Source organism: Poecilia mexicana, unplaced genomic scaffold (assembly GCF_051168715.1).
Source record: "Poecilia mexicana isolate PSO_F unplaced genomic scaffold, ASM5116871v1 scaffold_9, whole genome shotgun sequence".
Taxonomy (NCBI): Eukaryota; Metazoa; Chordata; class Actinopteri; order Cyprinodontiformes; family Poeciliidae; genus Poecilia; species Poecilia mexicana.
This window is the reverse complement of record NW_028263378.1, coordinates 22,806,945-22,830,188: the sequence shown is the minus strand read 5'-3', so window position 1 is coordinate 22,830,188 and position 23,244 is coordinate 22,806,945. Positions and strand designations below refer to the sequence as shown.

The following is a 23,244-nucleotide window of genomic DNA, read 5'->3' as shown; positions in this document are numbered from 1 at the left end:
AAAAGGGGAAATTTCTCATAGTTAAATCAACACTGTGCTGAGTCTATTTTCTCAGTCTCAGAATTAATATTAATTTACCTATTTCAGAGTTATTTCAACAAGAGTCTGAGTGGTTTGGACCATTTCAAGAGTTAAAATTATTCAGTCGCTTGTGGAAATAACTCTGAAAGAGTTAAATTAATACCAGTTCTGAGAAGGACCAAATAGACTTGGCACAGTGCTGATTTAACTCTGCCAAATTTGCTGTCAGTCATTTTCTGATGTGTTTACACTCCTAGAGCCTTTTACATTACAACCAAATCCTTCTTGCATTTTACGTGACAGACCAAAACAAAGCTGTTGGTAATTGTGAGGTGGGAGGAAAATTAAACGTGGGCTCTAGCGGTTTTGCACACCCAGAGTCTGAAATATTTGACCTCTTTTCTTGCAAAACACCTCAAGCTCAGACGGATGAGACAGAGAGCATCTCTGAACAGTACAACGCACCGCTTACCTGTGTGCCTTCTTACTGTTCATCAGAGCTGACCTTTTAGAAAATGCAAGCTAGAGCGGGACTTTTTTTGTTTTGTTTTGTTTTAAACACCACCTATTTAAAAATGCAGGAGGAAACAGGAGCTGCTGGCTGCCATACAGCTAACAAACAGAAGCAACGAGTTGATGGCTTGCATCTGAAAGAAAAGATGAAGCTTTGGAATTGAGACTAATCCACCTCCCTCCATATTGTTTTCCACCTCCTACAAGCCTCAGGCTCTCTTCTGCGTCAGCCTTTCTAATTCTTTCTTTAGAGCATATGCATTTGGTGTCAAGACTCATTTACTCGCTTGTACTGACCTGACCTCTCGCACACAAAGCAGGACAGCATCTAAGCTGTAAAATCAGTGTTTGCACAACCCCTCCTCTCTTCGTTACAGCGCTACGGTGTAGATGGTCATCACCTTACAGAGGAAACCAAGACATCCGGTAATGTGCAATCTGTCAAGGCTAAGTTTCCTGCCACATTGGAGCAGTCTGAACCGAGACTGGGAGGGAGCCAGAACTTAACCCCAGTAGGAGGGTGATACAGGGGCCATCGGAGGGTTGATGTCACCGAGATTAACAGTGGTTCCTCCTCTTCTTCTCCTGTAACATTAAGGCTTGTCTCCAGCACACAAACAATGCTAATTAATACCATTAATATGTCTCTTCCAACTTCATTAAAGGACGTGACTGGCAGTCTGTGGCTCCCCTTTCCTGATGAGCGGTAGACTGTCAGTCAGCGGATCGCAGATAAAAACAGCGTCAATAATTAATGCTTGCTTGCAATGGATTTATCCCGAGCAACGAAGTAGGAGGATTTCATATTAACGGTCGTCTTACCGGATTGAGACTCGGCACTTTTCCCTCAGTGGGAAACCTCCCAACACACAGCTCTTTTATTTCAAAACTAGGCTTAAGTTCAAAACTGTATGCAACTAAAGTTCAAATAACAGGGCCCTATCAGGTCCAGGTGGAAGAGTTACTGACTGTCTACCTTGCAAAAGTATTTATACCATGAGAATTTATACATATTTTACTACAATCAAAAAACCTCAAGGTATTTACAGGAATTTTCCAGATCTTTTACAAAAAATAGTTTAAAATGTCCAGTTTTGTATTATTATTACTATTACTGGCCCCTTACTCTACAAAGTTATCTGATCTACAGTGAATGAGGGACATGCAGCACCTTGATAACACTTAAAAAGTCAGAATCAGTTCAATTTTATCTTCAGTCTCAATTTCTGTAAACTGTCTGACTGATGAGGTCAGGCTAAGATTTAGATGGTGAGTTGGAGACAACTGGACAAGTTTTAATATTCTTGATTTATGTTCCTAAGTGAATGTTAGAATTTATTATTTTCCAATGCCAATGCACACAACTGCCCACATGCATGCACCTTCTTCCTAACATCCACCTCCCAACAAAAGACAGATTTTGGTGTGTAAATCAGTCCACACACACACACACACACACATATATATATATATATATATATATATATATATATTCAGAAATTTTCGATTATTAATCAGTTTTCAACTGAAACTAATTCTAAGACAGATTATCACACTAACTGCCTCCATTTAAGTGTTTTCTTTTTCCAGTTCCCAGGTAAATAAGTTACTTGGCTACTGTCTTTGTTCTCTCAGTGTCTCTCCAGACTCGGCACCCTGCACATCCTGGGCTCACTTTGCTGATGGAAACCAGGAAGGTATCTTGGATTCCCATGGTTGCCATTATGGGCATTTCTGGGACCAGGGTCTCTCACTGGGAAGTGTGGTTCTCTGTTACCAACAGATGGAGAAGGGTTGCGCCCATGATACATCCTTTGATTTTTGTTGTCGATTTCTTCGTCATCTGCAGAGAAAAAAAAAATACAAGAAAAATGTGTATATTATTTAGACAGCTTTTAGGTTTTTGCAGGGTTATGCTAATGGAAGAATAGGAAACAGTGTCATCCCACAATTAAATTTAACATATGCCATTATTCTGCTGTTTAATTGCACCAGCTGTGGAGAGTTATTAAATTGTTAGCCAAGTGCAACCCAATAGAGTTTTATTTTCACTTACTGGTTTTCTGTTGTAGCATTTCCGATTAATAATTAAATTTAGGGGGTTGGTTTATATTTCTGAATATCGCTTCATTTAATTTCCCTCTGGGATCAATAAAGTTTGCTTTGAATTTGAATAATTACTCCATCTTTAAAGCCATCAAACAATGGCATTGTTGAGGGCTCCTTACTTCTCCAAACTGAAATGGTTAAAACTTCAGTTGAATCACTGACTGCTGACTTTAACTCCACATAACCCCACCTCATAAGATCTGAACCATACATTTCTCTGAACCTGCATTCAAACCGAAGGTTACGCTACTACAATTTGATAATACATTAAGATATGGGAGTTAAGTTGCTAGTTTACACATTGCATGAATTTTTACTGCTACTGAATCCGGCACCAAAACCACTTTCTGTGCATTTCTAAAGTACACAAAGTCTGTTTTTATTTTCCTGTTTAAAATATTCCCTCATGACATTTTTGTTTATCTTGTCATGTAGATTTTGGCGTTCTCACCCTCTCGTCTTTGAACTGAATCATTGTTGTTCCTCTGATGCTCCGCAGTCTGAGATGCTGACTTTTTGGCCTCCTCCAGATCCATCTGAGCTTTAAGCGCAGCTTGTTTATTCTTTTTCTTGTTTTCTTCATTTTGCTTGGAAAATAGCGCTCAGTTAATTCAGACCATAAATGTTTTAGCTGCACATTCTACTACTGCATGCAGTACATGTGTGATAAATGTGAAGCTACAGTTTAGCATAGCTCTGGGATTGATGGAGTTTGAGTTTTCACTCTGCTGCCCTCTGCTGGTGAGATCATTCTAATGCACTCAATACTGTTACAACGCCAATGTACGGTGCTAGCTTCAGTGTTATAAAAAAAAACGACGAAACAAACATTAATATTGTAAAATTAAATCACATCTTTGGTGAATAAAATTACCTAATTCTGTTTCATTACTTGACTAAACTTAATTTCTATGCATTCAAAATGAAATCTAAACCATACGATGTGAGGAGAACAAAATTATCTAATCTCTGGATTACCATCTGGAGTTTCTTCTTCAATTCCACGTTTGCTTCTTTGTAGCTTTTGGATGTGGACTGTAAGTAATAAATAGCCAGTCTGAAAAATAAAACAGCAGTAGATCATCAATGCTGAAGCACCAAAACATGTCCCAGTAGAAAAACTTCAGAACATTTTTAAAACTGAATTTACAGTTGCAGGAAAAAGACTATCTACAGTAATTCCTGTTTTTGCTTATGATTTTAAGCATTTCAGTGTAGAAAAATTAATATCATGTTCATATCCGTGATGTAATCATAATGTAAACATTTCTGATCTGTGCTGTAGAAACACTAAATTCTGATGGTGACTCACACCATGAGCAATATAAAGGGTAGCACCAGCCCAGGGTTAGATGCATAGCTGAACACTTTACTAAACCAGGCCGGGAAGTCGGACTCCAGCGTCTCTTGGATCACATCAAACATCCTGTTCTTGCCACTGTGAAGACATGACGGCAACTGAGAAAGAAACACGAGGAATTTCAGAAGAGAAGCAGCAAACCCCTCAATCTTACATCGGTACCTGAAAGGTCCGCAGTCAAATGAAGGGGGGATGGTTACAATGGTGTAAATGGCCGGTAGAGTGGACAGGAAGAGGATGACCAGCAACATGGCCATGTAGAAGTTGTTGGAGCCCGAGGCTTTAAAGACCCGTTCCTGTGGAACATTGCAGCACATCACAGCCCAGCACTGCAGATACATGGACACATGGAGCCGCAGGAGGTTCAGAGCCGGCAGGCAGGGGGCATAGAAGGCACCCATCCTGCAGGGGAAGGTAAGACCCAGTCATTTTTAGGTTTTTTTTATCATCCTTCCTTATGTTTCTCAAAGTACTAGACCAAATGAAGTCAGTGCTGACAAATAAAACTGATGTTTCCTTCTCACCATATCATTCCTTGGTTGAAGATAAGCCCCAGGACATTTCCACTGACATCAAACTCTGAGTACGAAGGCTTTTAGCAGAGTCAGACACCACACAGTTATAGACTTGAAATAAAATGTAAATACATTTTATGAAAAGGTCGACTCACAAATCCAGCCTCCAGGTCCCAACACCAGCAGTGGTTCAGAAAACGAACAAGGACAGCTCTCAGGAAATCTCCAATCAGCAGCGTAATGTAGGTCGTCATCGTGTCAGATATAATAAGGCGAACAAACTCCTGCTTGATGACGCAAACAAATGTAAAGAGTATAATAATAATGCTCATCTTAAATGAGGGTTAATCAAAAAGTTAAATGTCCAGATGTCTGTTTCAGCAGTCAGGAGGTAAACATCATTGATTAGTTTTCTTAAATGCAATACAATGTAAAAGAAATTCACACCACGTTAACTTTTTCATATCTCGAAACATTAGAACCACAATTTTTGGTCATATAAAAATGAACTTAAAACATGTCAAATCCTTTAATATTGTGCCTGTTTAAACTTGGTATCCTGAAAAGTAGCCGATAGATCCACACATGTGACAAAATGTAAAAAGCTGCTACTGGAGAGCGCTACAACAGCCTTTAATATTTTTTGCAAATGTGCGTAAAATTTACTGTTTAATTCACGTAAACCATGAGAAATAACTGTTAAATAAGTGTATTAAAAGTGGCTCTCCATTGATGTAACTCAAAATCAGAACAAATGGTTGAAGTAAATGAACAATCTTTGGAAGATTAATCTGTTAAGTATTATTAAAATTCTTGCTTTCTGATTTGTTTTTCATTTGTTCTCACATCCTTAAATAAAGCCTGCCCACTTAATATAATAACAAGCTGGAGCAGCAACCATATCAGGCTTGCATAATAGTTCAAACACACACATGCACACATGTCTGACCTGCCCCACCATCGTCTCCCAGCAGGGCCCTCTTGGCACATCAGCAGGGTGGATGGTGATGGGCGGAGCAGTGCTGTTTTCTGATCCTGTGCCGTTATAAAGAGTCGCTTCCCACATAGTAATGTTATACTTTACTACTTTCTCCTCTTTCCTCTGTGAAAGACGATCTGTGATGAATCATGTCGTAAGAAAAACAATTTCATACAATCAGACTCACGGTCCCTCACTTTAAGGTTGATCGCATCCATCAGTGCGATGATGAAGGTGTAGAGGTTCCCTAGGAAAAGGGCAAAGATGCGACCCAGCTGCCACTGCAGGGCGACACGGGGGTGGTAGTTCTCCAGAGTGCTGATGACGTCAAACAGCATGGGGCAGAACATTCCCAGTAACGACATGACCATATTCACCTGAGAGACCCAAAGACAGCCACAGAGAAAATCTTATCACCCGTTTCCATCAAATTCTTCACTATCCCTTAGTCTGTGTGTGGTAACTGTACCACTTCCTCTTTGGATAACACTGTGTTCAAATTGTAATGCAAGTTGCCTTTACAATAAAATAGGCAAAAATATTGTTGCAGCTATTCAACTCTTTAGTGGATGAACCTGACAAATATATTAAGTTTATGCATAACACTAAAATCCTCTTGCTGTTTGATTTTCATTATTCTGTTAAATTAGATCTCTTGGTATGGCATCAACTACAGAATTCAATCAGATATTCGGCAGTGAACTCACACTTATAAATAAAAAAAAACAATAAAGAAATGTGTTTAAAAAAAAAAAGAAAAAAAAAAAGAAAAGAACAGTAGCCTGAGCCAAATTTGTCTAACACAATTTTCCTGCATCATTTAATCAAATTTCTTTATATATGTAAAAATGTTCTAAAATCTTCTAAAATATTCTACTGTTATAATCATTTCACTCGTTATTTGTCCCCTTTTCACCTCGTTTCTTTCCCACCAGGTGTGATTCTCCAGACCATCCAGGGCAAACTTCTGAGACCGACGCACCACAAAGTAAATGAGGTATCCACTTCCTGCCAAGCAGCACAACACCAGGAAATTGGCCAGCACGCGCAGGAAACGAGTCAGGTGGATGTTGTCGTCCTTTCGGCTCTCTTGCTCCTCCAAGATTGCTTCCTACAGATGTCAGACAGCACAACCCACTAACTCTGCTGCGCTGTTTCATTTGTCGCTCCACTGGAAATTAGACAGAGAGCAGGGCTGACCTTAAAACTGGTGGTGATGGAGGCAAACTTGTTGTCTGCTGTCTCGGGGTTTCCTATCAGGTAATCCCAGCTTGTGAACATTTTCCAGCTGAAATTGAAGCTGTTATCATCTCCGATCCCTGACTCGTTTGCATTACGCGCCATCCTTCAATTGGAAAGAATGCATTCTCTATGCAATCGCGTATAATGAAGACAGACTGTCATTCAACACCTGCGCAGAAAACTTACGTCCGTATGACAACCATATAGCTGTAGGCCACTGTGCCCACACCGACCAGGAAGTACGACAGCGGCATTCGAAACTTGAACCAGCCAATAGCACGCTGGTTGTTATAGTAACCATAGAAGAGGACCGAATACTGAGCGTAACCCTACGAGTGACATTAAACAACATTAAAAAGGCTAATTAAACATCTTGTTTTAGGTGGAAGTAAACAATGTGTGTCACGTCTCTAACTGACCCCAAAGTCCCAAAGCACAGCAAAGTCCATGGCACCGGCTTCCTCAGCTCTGGGGACCGTCTTTCTCGGGATGCTGCCATAGGGTCTCCCCATTAATGCCTGTTCAAAAAAAGTACAGAGGAGAATGAGCCTTACTTGCAAAATGAAATATATATAGAGAGCAATGAACAAAATGAAGGTACAGTTTAGGTTTAAAAACTGGAGTACCTCTGGTACCATAACCAGGCCGAAGGTCAAACTAAACAGGATCATGTTGATGCCGTACATCCACCGTAAGAAGATGAAGTACGAGGCAACTGAGGAGCCAAAATGACCTGAATGGCACATTAAGTACAAAAGCTTTTCACATTTTGTCATCTTTCAACTGCAAACATTATTTTCACTGGTAGACGAGCATGAATAAGAGCTTATTTGTGAATTGGAAAGAAAGCTACACATGGTTTCATAAGTTTTTTTTTGACAGTCAAAAATGCACTACATACTATTTAATGTACTATTTTCCCGTTTTTAGAAGGAAGATCATGTATACTCAAAATGTGTGTCTGAAAAGATGTTCTATTCAAATACATTTCAACATATGTCATACGTCTTCTTATTCATAAGTGTTTGAAGGGAGCTTACTTTCAATCTCTTTTATTTTCATCTCCCATGGAATGCAGGCTGTTTTGAAGTTCTCAAAGTCTCTTTGAAACTTCATCCATTTCTAATGATGCAATGATTACAAAAACGTGAAAAGAAAATATTCGATATTTCTTTCTGAACATGTGAAAGTTGGTGTCTACTTGCCTTTGTCATCATGACCTTGTATGCGTAGAGCTTCCTGCCTTTCCCTTTCCCCAAAGCTCCCTCATATTTTTCCACAAATAGCTGAGACTCTCTAAAAGTCAGTAAATAAAGTATTGACAAGTGGCTTTTTTAAGTCATTTGTAATTTTTATTCTATTTTTTAAGTAATAAATTAAAGTGTACCGTAAAGTGACAAGTTTCTGTTTCATTGGCCAGGGCTTCCCCCTCAGACTTTGGATCAGCTTCTTCTTCTCATCCACTGCCTCCTTCAACTTCTCCAACTCCTCTGGTGACAGTAACTCAGGCCTCACCTCCCCATCATTATTGACCTCTTCCTCATCATCACCGTCCTCACTCGTCTCTGGCTCTGAACTAAATAATTTCAGAAGGCTCTGTTAACGAGTGACGAGACATTTTCCTTTAGAAGCAGGAGCGATCGCATCACATGAAGCATTACCTCGTTTCAACAACTTTTTTGCGCCTTTTCTTCTTCTTCACTCCAAGTGCTTTTTCTTTTTCCTTAAGTTGATCTCCACTTTCTATTTTCTCCTCATTTTTGGTACATACAAGTTTCAGTTTTCCCTTTTCACTTTTTTCCTGAGCTTCTCCATCCTCCTTTCCCTCCAACTTTCTTGTTTTCTCATTTTTGATGTTCTTTTTTGATTTTGTTGACTTGGCCCTGGTTTGATCCCGCTCCCTTTTGTTCCCCTCATGTCCGCTTGTTTCATGTTCAGCTTTTCCTTTTCGCCTCCTACTCCTCTCTCTTCTCTCTGTCTTGGATTGAGATTCCTCTCTTATTCCTTGCACCGATTTGGATGATCTCTTTCTTCTCTGATTTTCCCTCTTGTTTTGTTGTCTGTCACCATTTCTTCTCTTCCCATTGTGTTTTTCCCTCTTGTGATTTTCTTGAAAATCTTCAACACCTGGTGAGAAATAAGAGGGGTGAGGGAGGTGATTTTATGTTTCCTTGTTATGCTGTCCACCCAGATTCACCTGGTTTAATGTTTTACATTTCCACAGTAGGATGATTTGGTGAGATAAAATCTGGTCAAAACACAATCTCTGGATGTAAAGTTCTGCTTAATGTCCAAATTATTCTCTTATTACAATAAAATAACTCCCAGATGTAAATAGTCTGAAATGTTTTTATTCATGACTGAGATTTTACGTATTGACTCACCTGCAAAATCCAGTTCAATGTCAGCTGTGGGAGAAAAACAATTCCAGACTAAAATTAGGACAACTGCTAAAATGTATTCTACTATCAAAGTACTGAATCTGCAGGTATATAAGTTAGTATGTTGGGAAAATCTAAAAAATAATACAGATTAACTATGGACAGATATGTTTTGCAAGCAGAAGTGTCATGTTTTGTTATTATATGTAAAAACAACTAGAAAAAAAGCCCTGATTCTACATTGTGAAAAATAAAAAGACTAATGGAACTAAAAATGTCCTTTTTAACCCTTTGCGTGCGAGGACTGAGGCAAATGATACAAGTGATACGGGTGTGAAGTCGGTTGGATCCCATTTGTAAACACAAGGGTTAAAAGAAACTATGAATCTTGTGACTTTGTAGACCAAAAATGTTACAAGAAATCCATAAGGAACACTTTGTTATGGACAAAAGGACTCTTTGTCTTTTCTCTATCTGTTTTATCTGCTCACACACACACAGCTACACAACCATGACATTTAAGACTAGCGACAGTCAAACAAAAACAAACACACTAATTAAATATTCAAGTTAAGAACTAAAACATAAGTCAGTGTTTTCAAAGCCAAAATATTTACTGGAAATGGTGCATATTGTAGATCTATAGTCAGAATGATAATATCAGTAAATACCTGGCGTCCACTATAGTGGACAGGTGATCAGTTGTAATTTCTCCAAATTCAAAGTTATTATTTGGAAATTACATTAGTAGTTTTAGTCTTTAGGAATTGCTTGATGTCACACTATTTTTTATTATGTGCAAGAATTTTTTACAGTAGAAGGAGGGACTGGATATTCCTGAGTTGGTCGGCATGCTTTTTCATCTGTCTGTCATATTGGATTTACATTTTTTTACACTTGCAGCGGACGGCCAGTAGTTGGCAGTGTATTGTATTATACACTAGTGTTCACTTTAGTGGTCTGTGTGCATTTACGACATAGAAACAGACAAGAAAATGGCTTTTAGATGGCTGTCCACTATCTGCTATTCATGAAATGGGTCATATATATAATGCATAATCCGAGGTGCCAACATGGTCTTGTGAAAATAAAATCATAAATAAAGTCATAAAATATATTTGGAGACCCGATTGTGCAGAAGTTTGTGAAGTCAAGATTCTACCTGTGAGACACAGAGTGAACTTATTTCCTCTAAGTTTTTGTCAGACAAAATGTGTAAGTTCAGGACATATTTGAAATATTTTTAAAACAAAATGTTTAAATGATTTCATGTGGCACATTGTAATGAATCCTACAGTAAAACAAATAAAAGGTTTGTATACATCCTATGCTTAATTCTCATCCATGCAGCAGCCCACTGCAGGTCAAAGACTAGTACAACATGGTCAAGATTATGTTCATATAAAATCAAATGCCTGAAACTGTAACTGTCTGATCCAGTGATGTTACAGGATCCTAAGCAACTGATTTTTATCAGTAATATCAGTTCATGCAAAGCTTTGACAAAGAAAGTCTTGTTTTAAATTTAGATTTCTGGCCTGAGTGAGAACTTCAACTGACTGACCTGAAATAGTCATATAAAATATGCCTGCTGTCTTACCTCTACAGGCCATATCAATCTGCCACAAGCACAAAACTTTATCCAAGAACAATACTAGCATATTGGGATCTTATTGAGTTTTAGCAATGCAATCATCAAAAAGCTGCTTGCTGGAAATCTGGCAGTAGGTGCTTCAGTGAAGGAGAATCAATATCAGGTTTTGTCAAGTTGAGCTTATTAAATATTTTCTTCATTCTTAAAAGACATCAATTTTAGACACTGGTAACTCTGCCATGTTTTATCCTTTTAATCGGCCAAATTTAAAGGAATCCTACAAATCCTCAGCTCACTTTGCTCTTTACTTTGTCATGAAAACCTTTGGACTGAAACTGACTGACTGACTGACTGACTGAGCAGCCAGAAATAAAAACAACTTGTTGTTAGCAACTTGTTGAAGTTTTGGTCATCAAAACCTCTCTAAGATAAACTGCTTAAAACTGAAATAGAACATCTTAACAAGCACACATTATAGGTCCCTCCCCTGTAAAGTGAGCAGGTCTACATAAGCATTGATTGACAGCACTAAGACCCTCCTCTTGGCTCTGATTGGTTGTTTTTGACCCGTAGTGGTGCATTTCTGCAGATAGCTGGAAAAAAGGGAGGAGGTGGAGGACATCAAGTTTTCATAGATTATCTGTCTCATATTAACCATGAGGACATAGTGATAGTTTTGATACAAATGTAAAAATATATATATCTTAGACAAGTAACATACTGCAGTTTAATAACCACAGATAAGGTGATATTTTGCTCAACTCTGTTTAAGAGTTGAGCAAAATATGTCAACTCTTAAACAGACCTTACATGTTTATCCTGCTTTTCCTCTATAGTTGAACATCCTTCAGTGTGGAGAGTTAAAGATTGATAAACATAAAAAGATGGAAAAGATACGGGCAAAATACAAGTACTTTCAGATCAGCTACCAGAAGTGGTACAGTATGAGAAGCTCTAAGAAGGACGTGTCTCGCGTAAGTCAGTCTTTAAACAATTTTCTGCACAAAATTTAGACATTGTTTCTATTTTACCAAATAATCACAGCAGCAAAACAACTAAAATCTTTGTGTTTATGACAGGGCGACTCTGGTGGAGGACTTGTGTTCAACAACAGGCTGTATGGCGTTAGTTCCTTCTCTGGAGATCCATGGCATGCATTCAATGCACCACGTGCCTACAAGCAGTGGATAGATGACACAATTAATTAACCAAAAACCCTAGGCTGCTAGGTGTCTGTATTGTGGCAAAATGTTCCCAGCATCATAAAATCACAAAGTTAAAGTTAATCTTTAATTTTGAGTTGATTCATTTTCTGATTTACATTTGCTGAATTATTTGGGGATTTAAGTTGTGTACACGTTCATCTGTGATAATATCTTATTTCTCAATAGGTAAAGCTGCTGTTTGTAATAATCAGTAATAATATTCACTGTCACATGAGTAGGAAATAAATGACTGTTATCTGATCAGATTGTCTCTCTTGTGCTTGTTTATGGTTGTAAGTGAAGAAAATAATTTTTAAAATATTGAACACATATTGAACTTTAAAGGTCGTTAAAACAAACTTATAATCCAGAAAAACTACTTCCAGAACAGGAACATTAAAAATTTGAACATATTTAGAAAGTCCAGAGAATGTTTACTTACTTATACTTATATAGCAACCCAGAACAGGGATTAGAACAAACTCAGAATCCAGAAAAAACTAAGTTAGCAAATACATTTTAGACTCCTATTCTTCCAACCCAGAAAAAGAATTAGACCAGACGATACGTCTTTATTTGTTCTTCTTTTACTCTTTCCTTTGGTTTGTTATTAGTTATTGTAATCATAGTTGTTTAAAAAACAACTTCTGTTTTTCAAAAGATGTTATTTAAAACTGGAGTTATTTGACAGTTCAACTTTTTAAAAAAGTTGTACAATAAATATAGCAAACTTCTTTGCAAAATATAGAAAAAAATATTTGCTATATCTGGCTACAGCCACAAAATTCAATCAGTGAGAATGGAGTAATGCTTCACTGATTGAATTTTGTGGCCAAACCTTATTGTGCACATGGGATAAAGAGGAAAACAAAGAGAACCACTGACAGACCGAACAGATATTTATGTAGTTGGTCTTTTGATGTGTGTCCTTAGTGTAACCGGAGTGGGCAGCACACGGGTCATTACGGTCAGGTGCAGCCGAGGGGCACAAAGGAGTCAAACAATAGCCTGGTAAAGTAGAGAGGGGGAGGCTCAGCCTATGAGGATAAGAGAGGAGGGACCATCTCCAAAAAAAAAGAAAATGGGCTTAGTCAGGAGGAAACAACGTACAATGGCTTGTAAAAGTTTTTTTTTTTTTTTTTTGTCTGGGTACAGCCACAAAATTCAATGCGTTTCACTGTTTTTTTGGGTAAAAGACCAACATTAAGTACAGCATATTTGTGAAGTGAAAGGAAAATCATACTTTGTTTTTGAAATTGTTTACAAATAAAGATCTGAAAACTGTGGAGTCCAAACATTCAACACCTCATATTCAAAATCTCTAACTCAGTATTCGAGATCCGGTATAAATAAGGCTTTCTGTGATGCCCTTCTTAGTTAGAGAATATTAGTGAACAAGTGTCAGGAAAGACCAAGGAACACAGCCGACAGGTCAAAGAAAAGGTTGTGGGAAAGTTTAAAGCAGGGCTGCTTTGTAAAACAACATCCCGAACTTTCAGTACTGTTATCTCCACCAATTAAAAATAGAAGGAGTATGGCACAACTGCAAACCTCCCAAGATATGGCCAATCAGCAATTCACTGTGCACTCTTCCATCTGGCTTTTGTGGGAGACAGGCAAGAGAATGTCAATATTCAAACAAAATCATGAGAAGAGCGCTTGTAATTTTTGACACAGGACATATAAGGACTGGTAGAGACCAAGTCTAAAATTTCTCACCTGCACACAAAACGATATTGATAATACTAAAGTGGGTAAAGCATCTTACTCTGCTTGTACAACAAAAATCTAAGCTAATTTACGACAAACCCAATAAATCCTGAGTTGTACTGTATTAGAAAAGCAGAGCAGTGACGCCTATCCACTAATGTGAACATGGTCAGTATCTTACTGTCGTTCTCTGAGGTGATCAGGGTATCTCCAGGCATCTTCCTCTCATGGTCCTGTGTCTTCTAGAAAAGGCAACATCGGGAAGTGATGTGAACTGCAAAACAAACAAAGCTGCAGGGTTTAATACTTCCTCACTGCTGCTGTACCTTCTACATCACAAGAGGGGAACCCTCTTCAAGCTCATGCACTGCTTTGGGGATGAAGGGTGTGGGTGCAGGTCCAGGTGTACGTCTTTGTGCATGTGCACTGCTGGTTTGGCACATGGTGGATAACTTGCCTGAGAAGTTTACTTTTTCCTCACCACCCATCGACCCGAGGCAGGAACAATGATGAGCTGGAAACTCTAGAGCCAAGCAATTTCACTTACAATCAATTATTCAAAACTGTTATGACTGCCTTTTATGCGGCTGTATGTGGATTTGAAAGATTATGTACCACGTGTCAGTGAGAGAGAGAGAGTTCGAAGTCTATGAATGGGGATGGCAAGACAATAAGATGGGGGTTAAAGGCAGGCCAGGTAAAAGTGAGGATGAGGGCTCTTTGTACAAGAGTGTTCATTGTTCTACATTAGAAGTGTCAGGGTTCAACAAGAAGTAAATCAGTATTAGTTTTCCACACACTTATAGAAGTTTTGTCTCATTTGACCATAACATTTCTTTAGTACATTTATAATGTACATGTACAACTGATGGATGGTCCATTCATTTTCTGTACACCCTTGTCCCTAGTGGGGTCAGGAGGGGTGCTGGTGCCCATCTCCAGCGAACATTTCAGGCGAGAGGAGGGGTACACCCTGGACAGGTCACCAGGCAACACAGAGACAGGCAGGACAAACAACCATCATGCACACACACACACACACACACACACACACCTGAGGAGAATTTAAAGAGACCAAGACCCTGGGCTGGGACTCGAACCCAGGACCTTCTTGCTGCAAGGCAACAATGCTACCTACAATGGATGGTCGTATTGACAAATTCTTTCACCCAAGTCATGTGTCTCTGCAGCTTCTCTGGAGTTATAATGGACGTCTTAGCTCCTTCTTTGATTAAGGTTCTCCTCAGCGATGGTGGTAGGAGTTTGTCCTGTAAATGTCCTGGATTTGATAGAGTGCTATACAAGCACAGGTCATTCACCGTTTGCTCGGTCGGTCAGATGAAGTTGACGACAACCAAATCAAAGTGCTTTATTGATGTAAAGGAATGCGAGAACTAAAAGAAAACTTTATTAAAAGATGATAAATAACTAAATGTATCATTTAGTCTACAAGCTAAACTTTTGTGGGCCAAAGTGGTTGATCCATCTGAGTCATCTGAATGTGACTCAGATCCTGCAGGGGGAAAAAAAGAAGAAAACTCCAGGATTCAGTATTAGCATTGTTTTGGTTTCATTTGCTTTATTTTTTTTAGTGAAAGTGTTTTTATTACTTTCAATGTAACGCTAGCCAATAGTTTTGTACTACTGTTTATTTCACAGAGAGTTGCTTGTTATATAGCTTTCCATTTAAAGCCTTATCTGAAACAATAACAACTTTTGGAATGTATTACAGTGTTAACCTGAAAAAGTATAAAAGCAACCATTTTAAGAGTTAAGTTTTTTAATTCAAAATGTCATGTGTTTGAACATGCAGCATGCAATGATGCAGAAAGAAGTGATGTTAGTGCTAGCATAATCCTGTAGGAGGCGGTATTGCTCCAAACTGAAAACTTTCTAGTAGCAGGAAATGATAGGTGTGCCTTCTCAAACATAGTTTTAGTCATTTACGTTTCTTGTTTTGTATGTGCTGATAATCTGGAGTTTGCCTTTTTTAACTTAAGAGCCCAAAACCGAGTGTGTGTGTGTTTTGGGTGAAAGACTTGTTGCAAATTGTTTAGTTTTTCGATGCTAAAGTTAGCCTCATCTATCTACACAGAGCACAAGGGAGGAGAAAATGGTCAGTGAGGCCAGTTGAGTAGACAGTGGTATTAAAACAAACTACAGGTTAAATAATGTAAAATAAAACATTGCTGAAGCACAACTATAGTCAGTGTCTTCATAAGGGATACTGAAATAATAATTTTACACTGAAACTGGACACCAAAGTAATTAAAAATACAAAATGTACGTTATGTGTGCAAATGGTTTGGTTTAGTTTTTCTGGTATTAATGCTTCGTTACCATATTTCTGCCTCTGGCGTAAAAGTAGCAACATGTAAGAATGTATTTTTCTTTTAGAAGCTGGTCATTTCCGAAACCAGTTAGTCCAAATATTTGCCATTATGATCTGTCCTACTTAAAACCAGCTTCCACCACAGAAAGTGTTTGCTTAAAATGGAAATTTTGAAGGATCCAGTTTCATCACAACCACTTGGTAAACTGTTTTTTGTTTTGTTTTTTGTTTATTATTATTTTGAACATATTCTCATTTCAAACTTGCTTTGATGATTTGAATATATTCTTGCAGTGTAATAAGGTGTAGCATAACTGTCCCTGACACTTGTAACTAATGTTTTATCTATACCAGATCAGGTTTAAGCTCAAATAAACCAGTATTCTTTAAAAAAGAGAGAGAGAGAGAGAGAGAGAATGAGAGAGAGAGAGAGAGAGAGAGAGAGAGAGAGAGAGAGAGAGAGAGAGAGAGAGAGAGAGAAGTGGTTCAGTTTCAGATTACCCTGCACCTCTGTTTATTTGTTCTCCTATTTTGTTTGTTTCACTTCTTAAAGCTCTGCCTATCCCAGGCTGTAAATGGTCTCTTGATTTCAATAAGACAAATTATATATTTTAGTAACATATATAATTATTTCAATCTTAATCATAATTCTGTAATTTTTAAACTCACCCTTCAAAATACAGTTTTGTAGAAAAATTATTTATTTATTTTTTTTTTTTTTACTTTTTTACATTTTTAAAAAATTAGACTTGGTCTCAATTTAATGTTATTTTCAAAGGGTCTTTTTCTTCGGACCCAGAGTGAAGTCACGTATTTCACAAACTAAAATTCATGTTGCATAGCTTTCATTTTTCTTAATCTTGATGACTGTGGTATAAATAGTTTTAATTATGTTTTTTTAATCTCTTTCTCTTTGTCACATGCTGTTTTTATTTTAATTATGTAAAGCACTTTGAAATGCCTTGCTGCTGAAATGTGCTATACAAATAAAATTTGATTGATTGATTGATTGATTGATTGATTGACGATAACCCAAAATTCAGAGTTTCAGAAAATGTTATTGCTGTGCTACAACATATTCATAGGAGGCTTAGTGGAAAGAAAAAGTGCAACTATTTACAGTTTATGCAACATATGTAAGAGCAAACTTGGTAGCAAAGCTCATGCACTTACCAACCTGAGAAGAAACCTGTATGTTTTTGTTCTACTAAAAACATTATGGCTACCAGCTGCAACTAATGCATTTCTCAGCATAGCCTGAACAAATCTATCAGAAATCTGTCTAGCTTTCAGGCTGTGCAGTTTGTTGAATTTATTTTGTTTGGTTTGTGAAAAATGAAAACTTTTATAGAACATTCATATGAAACAGATTATCAAAGCAAACATTTATTGTGTTCAATAAAAAGTGGGTTAAATCTCAGAATTAACACAACTGCAGGCCGCTAAATGACTTAAGATCCTTTTCTTTGGACAGTCATGCTGTCGATTCTTGTTGTGAGGCTCACTGTGCAGCCTGGTGGTTTTTTGATGTTATTATATTGTAACAGTAAATGATAGAGAAGCATATTGGTGAGTTATAGTAGCTCAAGTTGATATTTCTTTTCAGCAAATATAACATTTGTTCGTACTAACAGCTGTTAGTATGAAGATATTAGGCAGTGAGTCATCAACCTAAAAGAGCAGTGTCTAACAGATGAACCGACTGTTGCCAGGCTCTCTGCTCACAACAAGAGTGACAGGAAAAGCTTGAGGCACAGGGAGAAAGGCTTTCTGATGAGGTCATCAGACCTCGGTTTAAATTCATGGGAGAACTTAATATAAATGCTTTATATCGCTTTTTATCATGCTATAAAATCACATTCAGTCAATTAATGTTACCACGCAAAGTTGATGGTTCTCTCCTTGTGGCAAGAGTAGGAATGATTAGCATAAAAATTTGTTTCTAATGTACAGTACAAGAATACTCCTATTCTTTGGATCTTCCATGTGTGTTACATTGCAACCAGTGTTTCTGTGTGATTTTATGAAAGAACAGCAAGAAGAGAATGATTGTGAACAGGGAAAAAATATTATACACAGTTTTCAGAAATGAAAATCAGAAAAGTTCGTTGTGGATTTCTGTCCCGTCATCTAGGATAAAAGACTAACATTTTTTTTGCCTGTTATTGTTTGGGAAATACCTCAGATCATACTGATCTGTCAACCTCAGTTTTTAAGTATTTCCGTAAATTCACAGCTGGATTTAGGTCTAGACTGCTCCAACACATGAATATGGTTTAATCTGAACGATTCAATTTTTGCTCTGGTTAAATATTTAAGGACTTTCACACACTGAAAGGCATACACCTCCACTCCAGTCTCAAGTCTTTTGCAGCCTCTGACATGTTTTCTTCCAAGATTGCCCTGGGCTTAGCTCCATCCATCTTCCCATCAGCTCTGATGAACTCACCTGTCACAGCCGATGAAAAACAACCACTATATTTTGTGCTGCAAACGATGTGTTTAAGGTGATGTGCAGAGTTATTAGACCAGAAAAAAACATTTTTTGGATTTTGTTTTTTATTGTATTCACTGCATGGCTTTTGGCAAACATCAAACTGAATTTCCTTTTATTTATTTTTTTCTCACTGGTTATTCAGTTATGGATAACCAGTTGGTTCCAATTGGTTTTATGTAGGAGAATCAATCCCAATAAAGTACCTTGAAGTTTATTGTTGTAACATGGCAAAATGCAAAAAGGTTAATCGGGTGTGAATCCTTGTGCAAGGTGACGTTTTGTTTTTTTGTTTTTTTTAGTGGTGTAGCAGAATATAAACGCAAAAAAAGACGTCTGTTTGAAATATTTAGTCTTTCAAGCAATACCAGTTTATACAATACAACCTGGAACTTTAAGATTAACGCCTCCCCAGTTAGAAAACTGGATGGTAAACATAAAGCGGCAGGGAGCCAAGGCCCAGAGGGTTAAACCTGCCTTGTTTTCATTCGAGAAAGAAAGAGAGTAAGAGAAGAGCCCAAGCTAATCCAGGTGTGACTCAGACTGTAAACACATTTTTTTGCCATCGGCACAGATATGAGACAATGATCACCTGGCAGATACTTGTATTCGAGCACAATGAATGATAGTTTCAGCGCCATACAGGTTTTTCTGTACCTTCAGGACCTACTGGGATGACAGATTGCTTTAGCGCAGCAGTTAAACTAGTTTTAAAATGTCGGGGAGAAAAGAAAAACAGAGCCGCATTCAGTTTCACCAGCACTCACGCCTCTAATGTGAAACCCACTTTGATATCTCCAGAGCTTCCCCATAATTAAAAAGTCCTTCTTCCTGTTTCAGCTTTCTCGGTGCCTGAGAGAAGCATTCATGCCTACTGAAACTTTTCACGTTTTCTCCATTTACGCCAAATGTCAAAACTCGGTGTATTCCATTAGAGTTGTATTTTACTGAGCAACACAAAGTAGACTGAAATTTTGATGAAAAAAGAACACGGTTTTTTTGTTCTGTTTTTTATAAAAATCTGAGAAGTGTTAATTTGTGTCAGTCAATAAGTCAACCAATCATTCCTTCATTTTAAAGCACTTTTGTATGTGTACACAAAGGGTCTTACATATGATTAAAAACTGAAAAACAAACAATAATAAACAAAAAATAGGAAAGGATGAGCTAACCAAAGCTATGCACAGAAAATAAAATGAATGTGTGCATAAATATGTAAAGCAGAGAGTGGACGCTGGTTTGGAGGACTAAACAAACTCTAAGCAAATTGTGAGGAGACATTGATGCAAAATGAATCAATAAAACGAGATCTACATTTGTAAAGGTTAGTTTCCTGATTATGTTTCCCAGCATCAGTATGCATAATTTATGAAGTTTATGTTTTAAGATGGATCCTTGTGGAGAGCAGAACTGTTTGTAACTTTAAGACTTGAGGTTTTTCACGGTGACAAAAAAATTAACTGCATTACAAATTATCTGAAGGCCTTAAAAACTGTTCTAGAGATGCCTGACGTTTGTAGTTGTAACTCAACAATGTGAAAAGTTAAAGCCACTGTGGCCAGGAGGTAAGCAACAAAGGAAATTCAAGCTTTCAAAACCGACAAACCAAAGGGGAACCTTTGAGAAATGGATAGCTCACATAAAATGATGCAAAAAAGGAAGTGTATTGCCTAGGCTATTTGTTTCTCAGCCACAATGTCTCAGTGTGACTAAAAGACAGCATGGCGAGCATGCATGAGTAAAAACCACGTCATCCAGAGGGGAAGCAGATCCCGCAAAGTCGCTGGGTGTCGTTAGGGCAGGACTTGGCGTCAGAAACTGACAGATTAAAGGGAGGAGGGGGGCGTGGCTTGTCCCTGCAGTCAGAGAAGCACGTGGCCATACCCGTTTGCACGAGGGAGCAGCAACAAAGACCAGCCAGTCTGTGGAGGGGAGCGGAGCAGAGCTCAGGACATCTGCTGCACACACATGCACACGCTCTTACTTTCACATGCTCGCTCACATGCACGGGGAGGTGGGGGGGATTTATCATGACTCACAGGCGTGCACTCATTCACAGAGTGTCAGATGTCAGCTGGAACAAGACAGACCCACATGGATCAGCTTGTAAAGGGAAACAGAAACAATTTTTTCCCCCATCCAAGTCTGCTGCATGTACATGCAACGCCTGCAGGCTTCCGCCTCAGTCTTTTTTTCTTTTAAGAGGAACCACAAATAGCTTAAAATACCCATAAAGGTGGCTTGCACACAGGTTGTGAAGGTTGAGGAAATAATTTAAGATTTTTTTTTTCTAATCGGGGAGGTTATTCCAGAGCTCCTTCCTGGTCACAAGAATGATAGTCATGAGAGAGATGCAGGAAGTCAAAAAGAGCAAAACAGAAAGTAATTTAAAAAAATGACTCTCTTTTGATCCAATTGTTCTTTGTTTCTGTGAATGTCAAGAGTGTATTTCTCTAAAAGCCTTCAGCAAAAATTATAGTAACAGCAGCATAAGTGGGCCATGATTCCCCACATCACATAGATGTTCTTTGAGCACCTTCTCATTTTTGCTCTTTACTAAATTTAGCACACACTCAAACACAGACACGACAAAACTCTCCTTTACAAGATATGAGTGTAGAAAGAGCAGGAAACAGAGGTTTAAAGTCATGTTTTTGGTAAAAACAAAAAACAAAAAAACTTTGCTGCAGAAGTTATCAAGCCCCATGCACGGCCTCACTAAACGGATAAGCTGCCAGTGCCACAAGTAGCTCCTTTTATCAACAATGTCTCACCCAGCAGACCCCAGACACAAGCAAACTGAGGCTCTGTCTGTGCATGTGTGTGTGTGTGTGTGTGTGTGTGTGTGTGTGTGTGTGTGTGTGTGTGTGTGTGTGTGCGTGTGCGTGTGTGTGTGTGTGTTGGCTGGGCCAATATCTGCCTAGTAACTACAAACAGGCTGCTCCAGATTCACATAAGTAATCCTCAGAGCCTCTTACACACACACACATACGCAGACATAACACACGCCCACACAGAAAGATGGCTGTAAATCGTACAATCTGTCGTCATGGCAACATTGTCACTTTCAGTCTCTCACGTGCATCCGTCATGGTCGGGGAAGAGAAACGGATGAACACCTACATCCTACAAACGGGCGGCGATCCAGAGGCCGAGCTATGACACGAGGGGGATGGGTGACGATACTCGATGCTGAACACCTCCCAGTCTCTCCTCGGCTGCACACCCCACACCCACCCTCTTCCTCCCAGTGAAACCCATGAACCTTCACATACTAACCACACACATGCTCCTTCTTTTCTGCTCTGTTAACGCAATACTCTGACACAAAGAGCTCAGTGTAATATACACACAAGGTTCCCTTTCCTTGCTCCCCTCCAGCCCCTCGCTGCATGTATTTCACTTATGCACATGCGAAAAAAAGCTTTTAAGCTAAAACCACTTATACTGCTTTTTGGAAATCAACTGGTTTGACTGGTGATAAGCACAGTGCAGTTGTTGCTTTTACATCTTCACTGTGAGCTTTGGCTTTCTAATCAGTGTTTCACTCATCACTGATTATTTGTTTCACGATTGTAAGTAAATATCATGAAAGATTGGAAACATTTCAGTGGAAAAGCAAACAAAACACATCAACATAATGTGGTATAATAAACAAAAAAGTATGTTTGTGAACATAAATTCTTCAGGATTATTAATGCGAGAAAGGTTACTTGACTCAAGCTCAGTCACATTGTATTGATAGCGCAGGTGAAGATCAAAGACTAGATTTAAGTCCACACTTTAACTAGGCCATTCTAATAACAAAAAAAATATTTTTCAATCGAAATCATCCCATCAGAGCTCTGGCAGTATTTTTATTGGTTTCATTCTGCTGGTAGGTATACCTACAAGCCAATTTTGTGGGGGGGGTGGTTTTCCAGCCTCTATGAAAATACTATCTAGGATAAACCTGTATTTAGTGTCACCCATTTTCCCATCTTTTTGTATCCCTCCAGAAAAAGCCTCTCGACAACATGATGAAATGTATTTTGTGCAGTTGTCTGCCACCAAAGTGTTTCACATTGGGGGTGGTGTGTTTGGGTGACTTGCAGCATTAGTTTGTAGGCTAAACAGTTCAGTTTCAATCACATTTTACCAGAGCACATTCTTGTACATGATCACTGTACAATGTTGCATTATCAAAAACATTAAGTAGGATTTGCTAAGCTTTTCTAGCAACAACAACTTTCTTCTTGTCTGAGAACCAGAAAAGGCCAAACCTGAGTCCCTAGTTGTAAATAAACAAGTCTCTTCTTGCGTATGTGTTCATTAAATGAAACTACAGTTGTCTGTGTAAGCAAACATTGTCTGTATGGGTGTTTTTCTTCTGTGGGAGAGAAGGCAGGGTTCCCCTGAAAATGTTAGGTAAATGCCCACAGCCAGAAGCTATTTTTACTTTCACTTCGCTTCACTTCCAGTTTCTGCTTGAAACTGACTGGGCAAACCGTGCCGTGTCTGCGCGACTCTTCTGCCCTTCACTGCTTCCAAGAATTCAACCACTAATAGCTAACAGTATGTACCCTCAGAACACAACACCACGAGTGTCTGCTCCCTCCACAGCACTGCTTGTAGTGCTTAGAGACATGTGGTGTCTGACGTAATACACAAAAAGTTTGGGGGGGGGATGTGTTTGGACTCGTTAAACCTTAGGGCAAGTGATACAGCGCCAATAACACACTATACGTAATTGGTAAGTACATGTTTTTATATTTCACAACAGCACAGTAGATAACATGTTCTTGTGCCA

General features: G+C 38.5%; 1 protein-coding gene across 1 annotated transcript; it reads right to left on the bottom strand.

Annotated features, from left to right (window-relative positions):
• Window positions 1–555: 555 nt before the first annotated feature.
• tmc1 (transmembrane channel-like 1) lies at window positions 556–8,900 on the bottom strand (the record flags this gene model as incomplete). The annotated part of the gene is made up of 17 exons (XM_014968981.2): window positions 556–2,377; window positions 3,095–3,230; window positions 3,622–3,700; window positions 3,956–4,081; window positions 4,166–4,405; window positions 4,528–4,595; window positions 4,674–4,802; window positions 5,468–5,620; window positions 5,695–5,874; window positions 6,414–6,608; window positions 6,698–6,842; window positions 6,926–7,068; window positions 7,159–7,472; window positions 7,780–7,861; window positions 7,945–8,035; window positions 8,127–8,315; window positions 8,401–8,900. Coding segments are annotated over 17 exons (2,982 nt in total), but the record flags the coding sequence as incomplete, so codon positions are not given.
• Window positions 8,901–23,244: the final 14,344 nt, after the last annotated feature.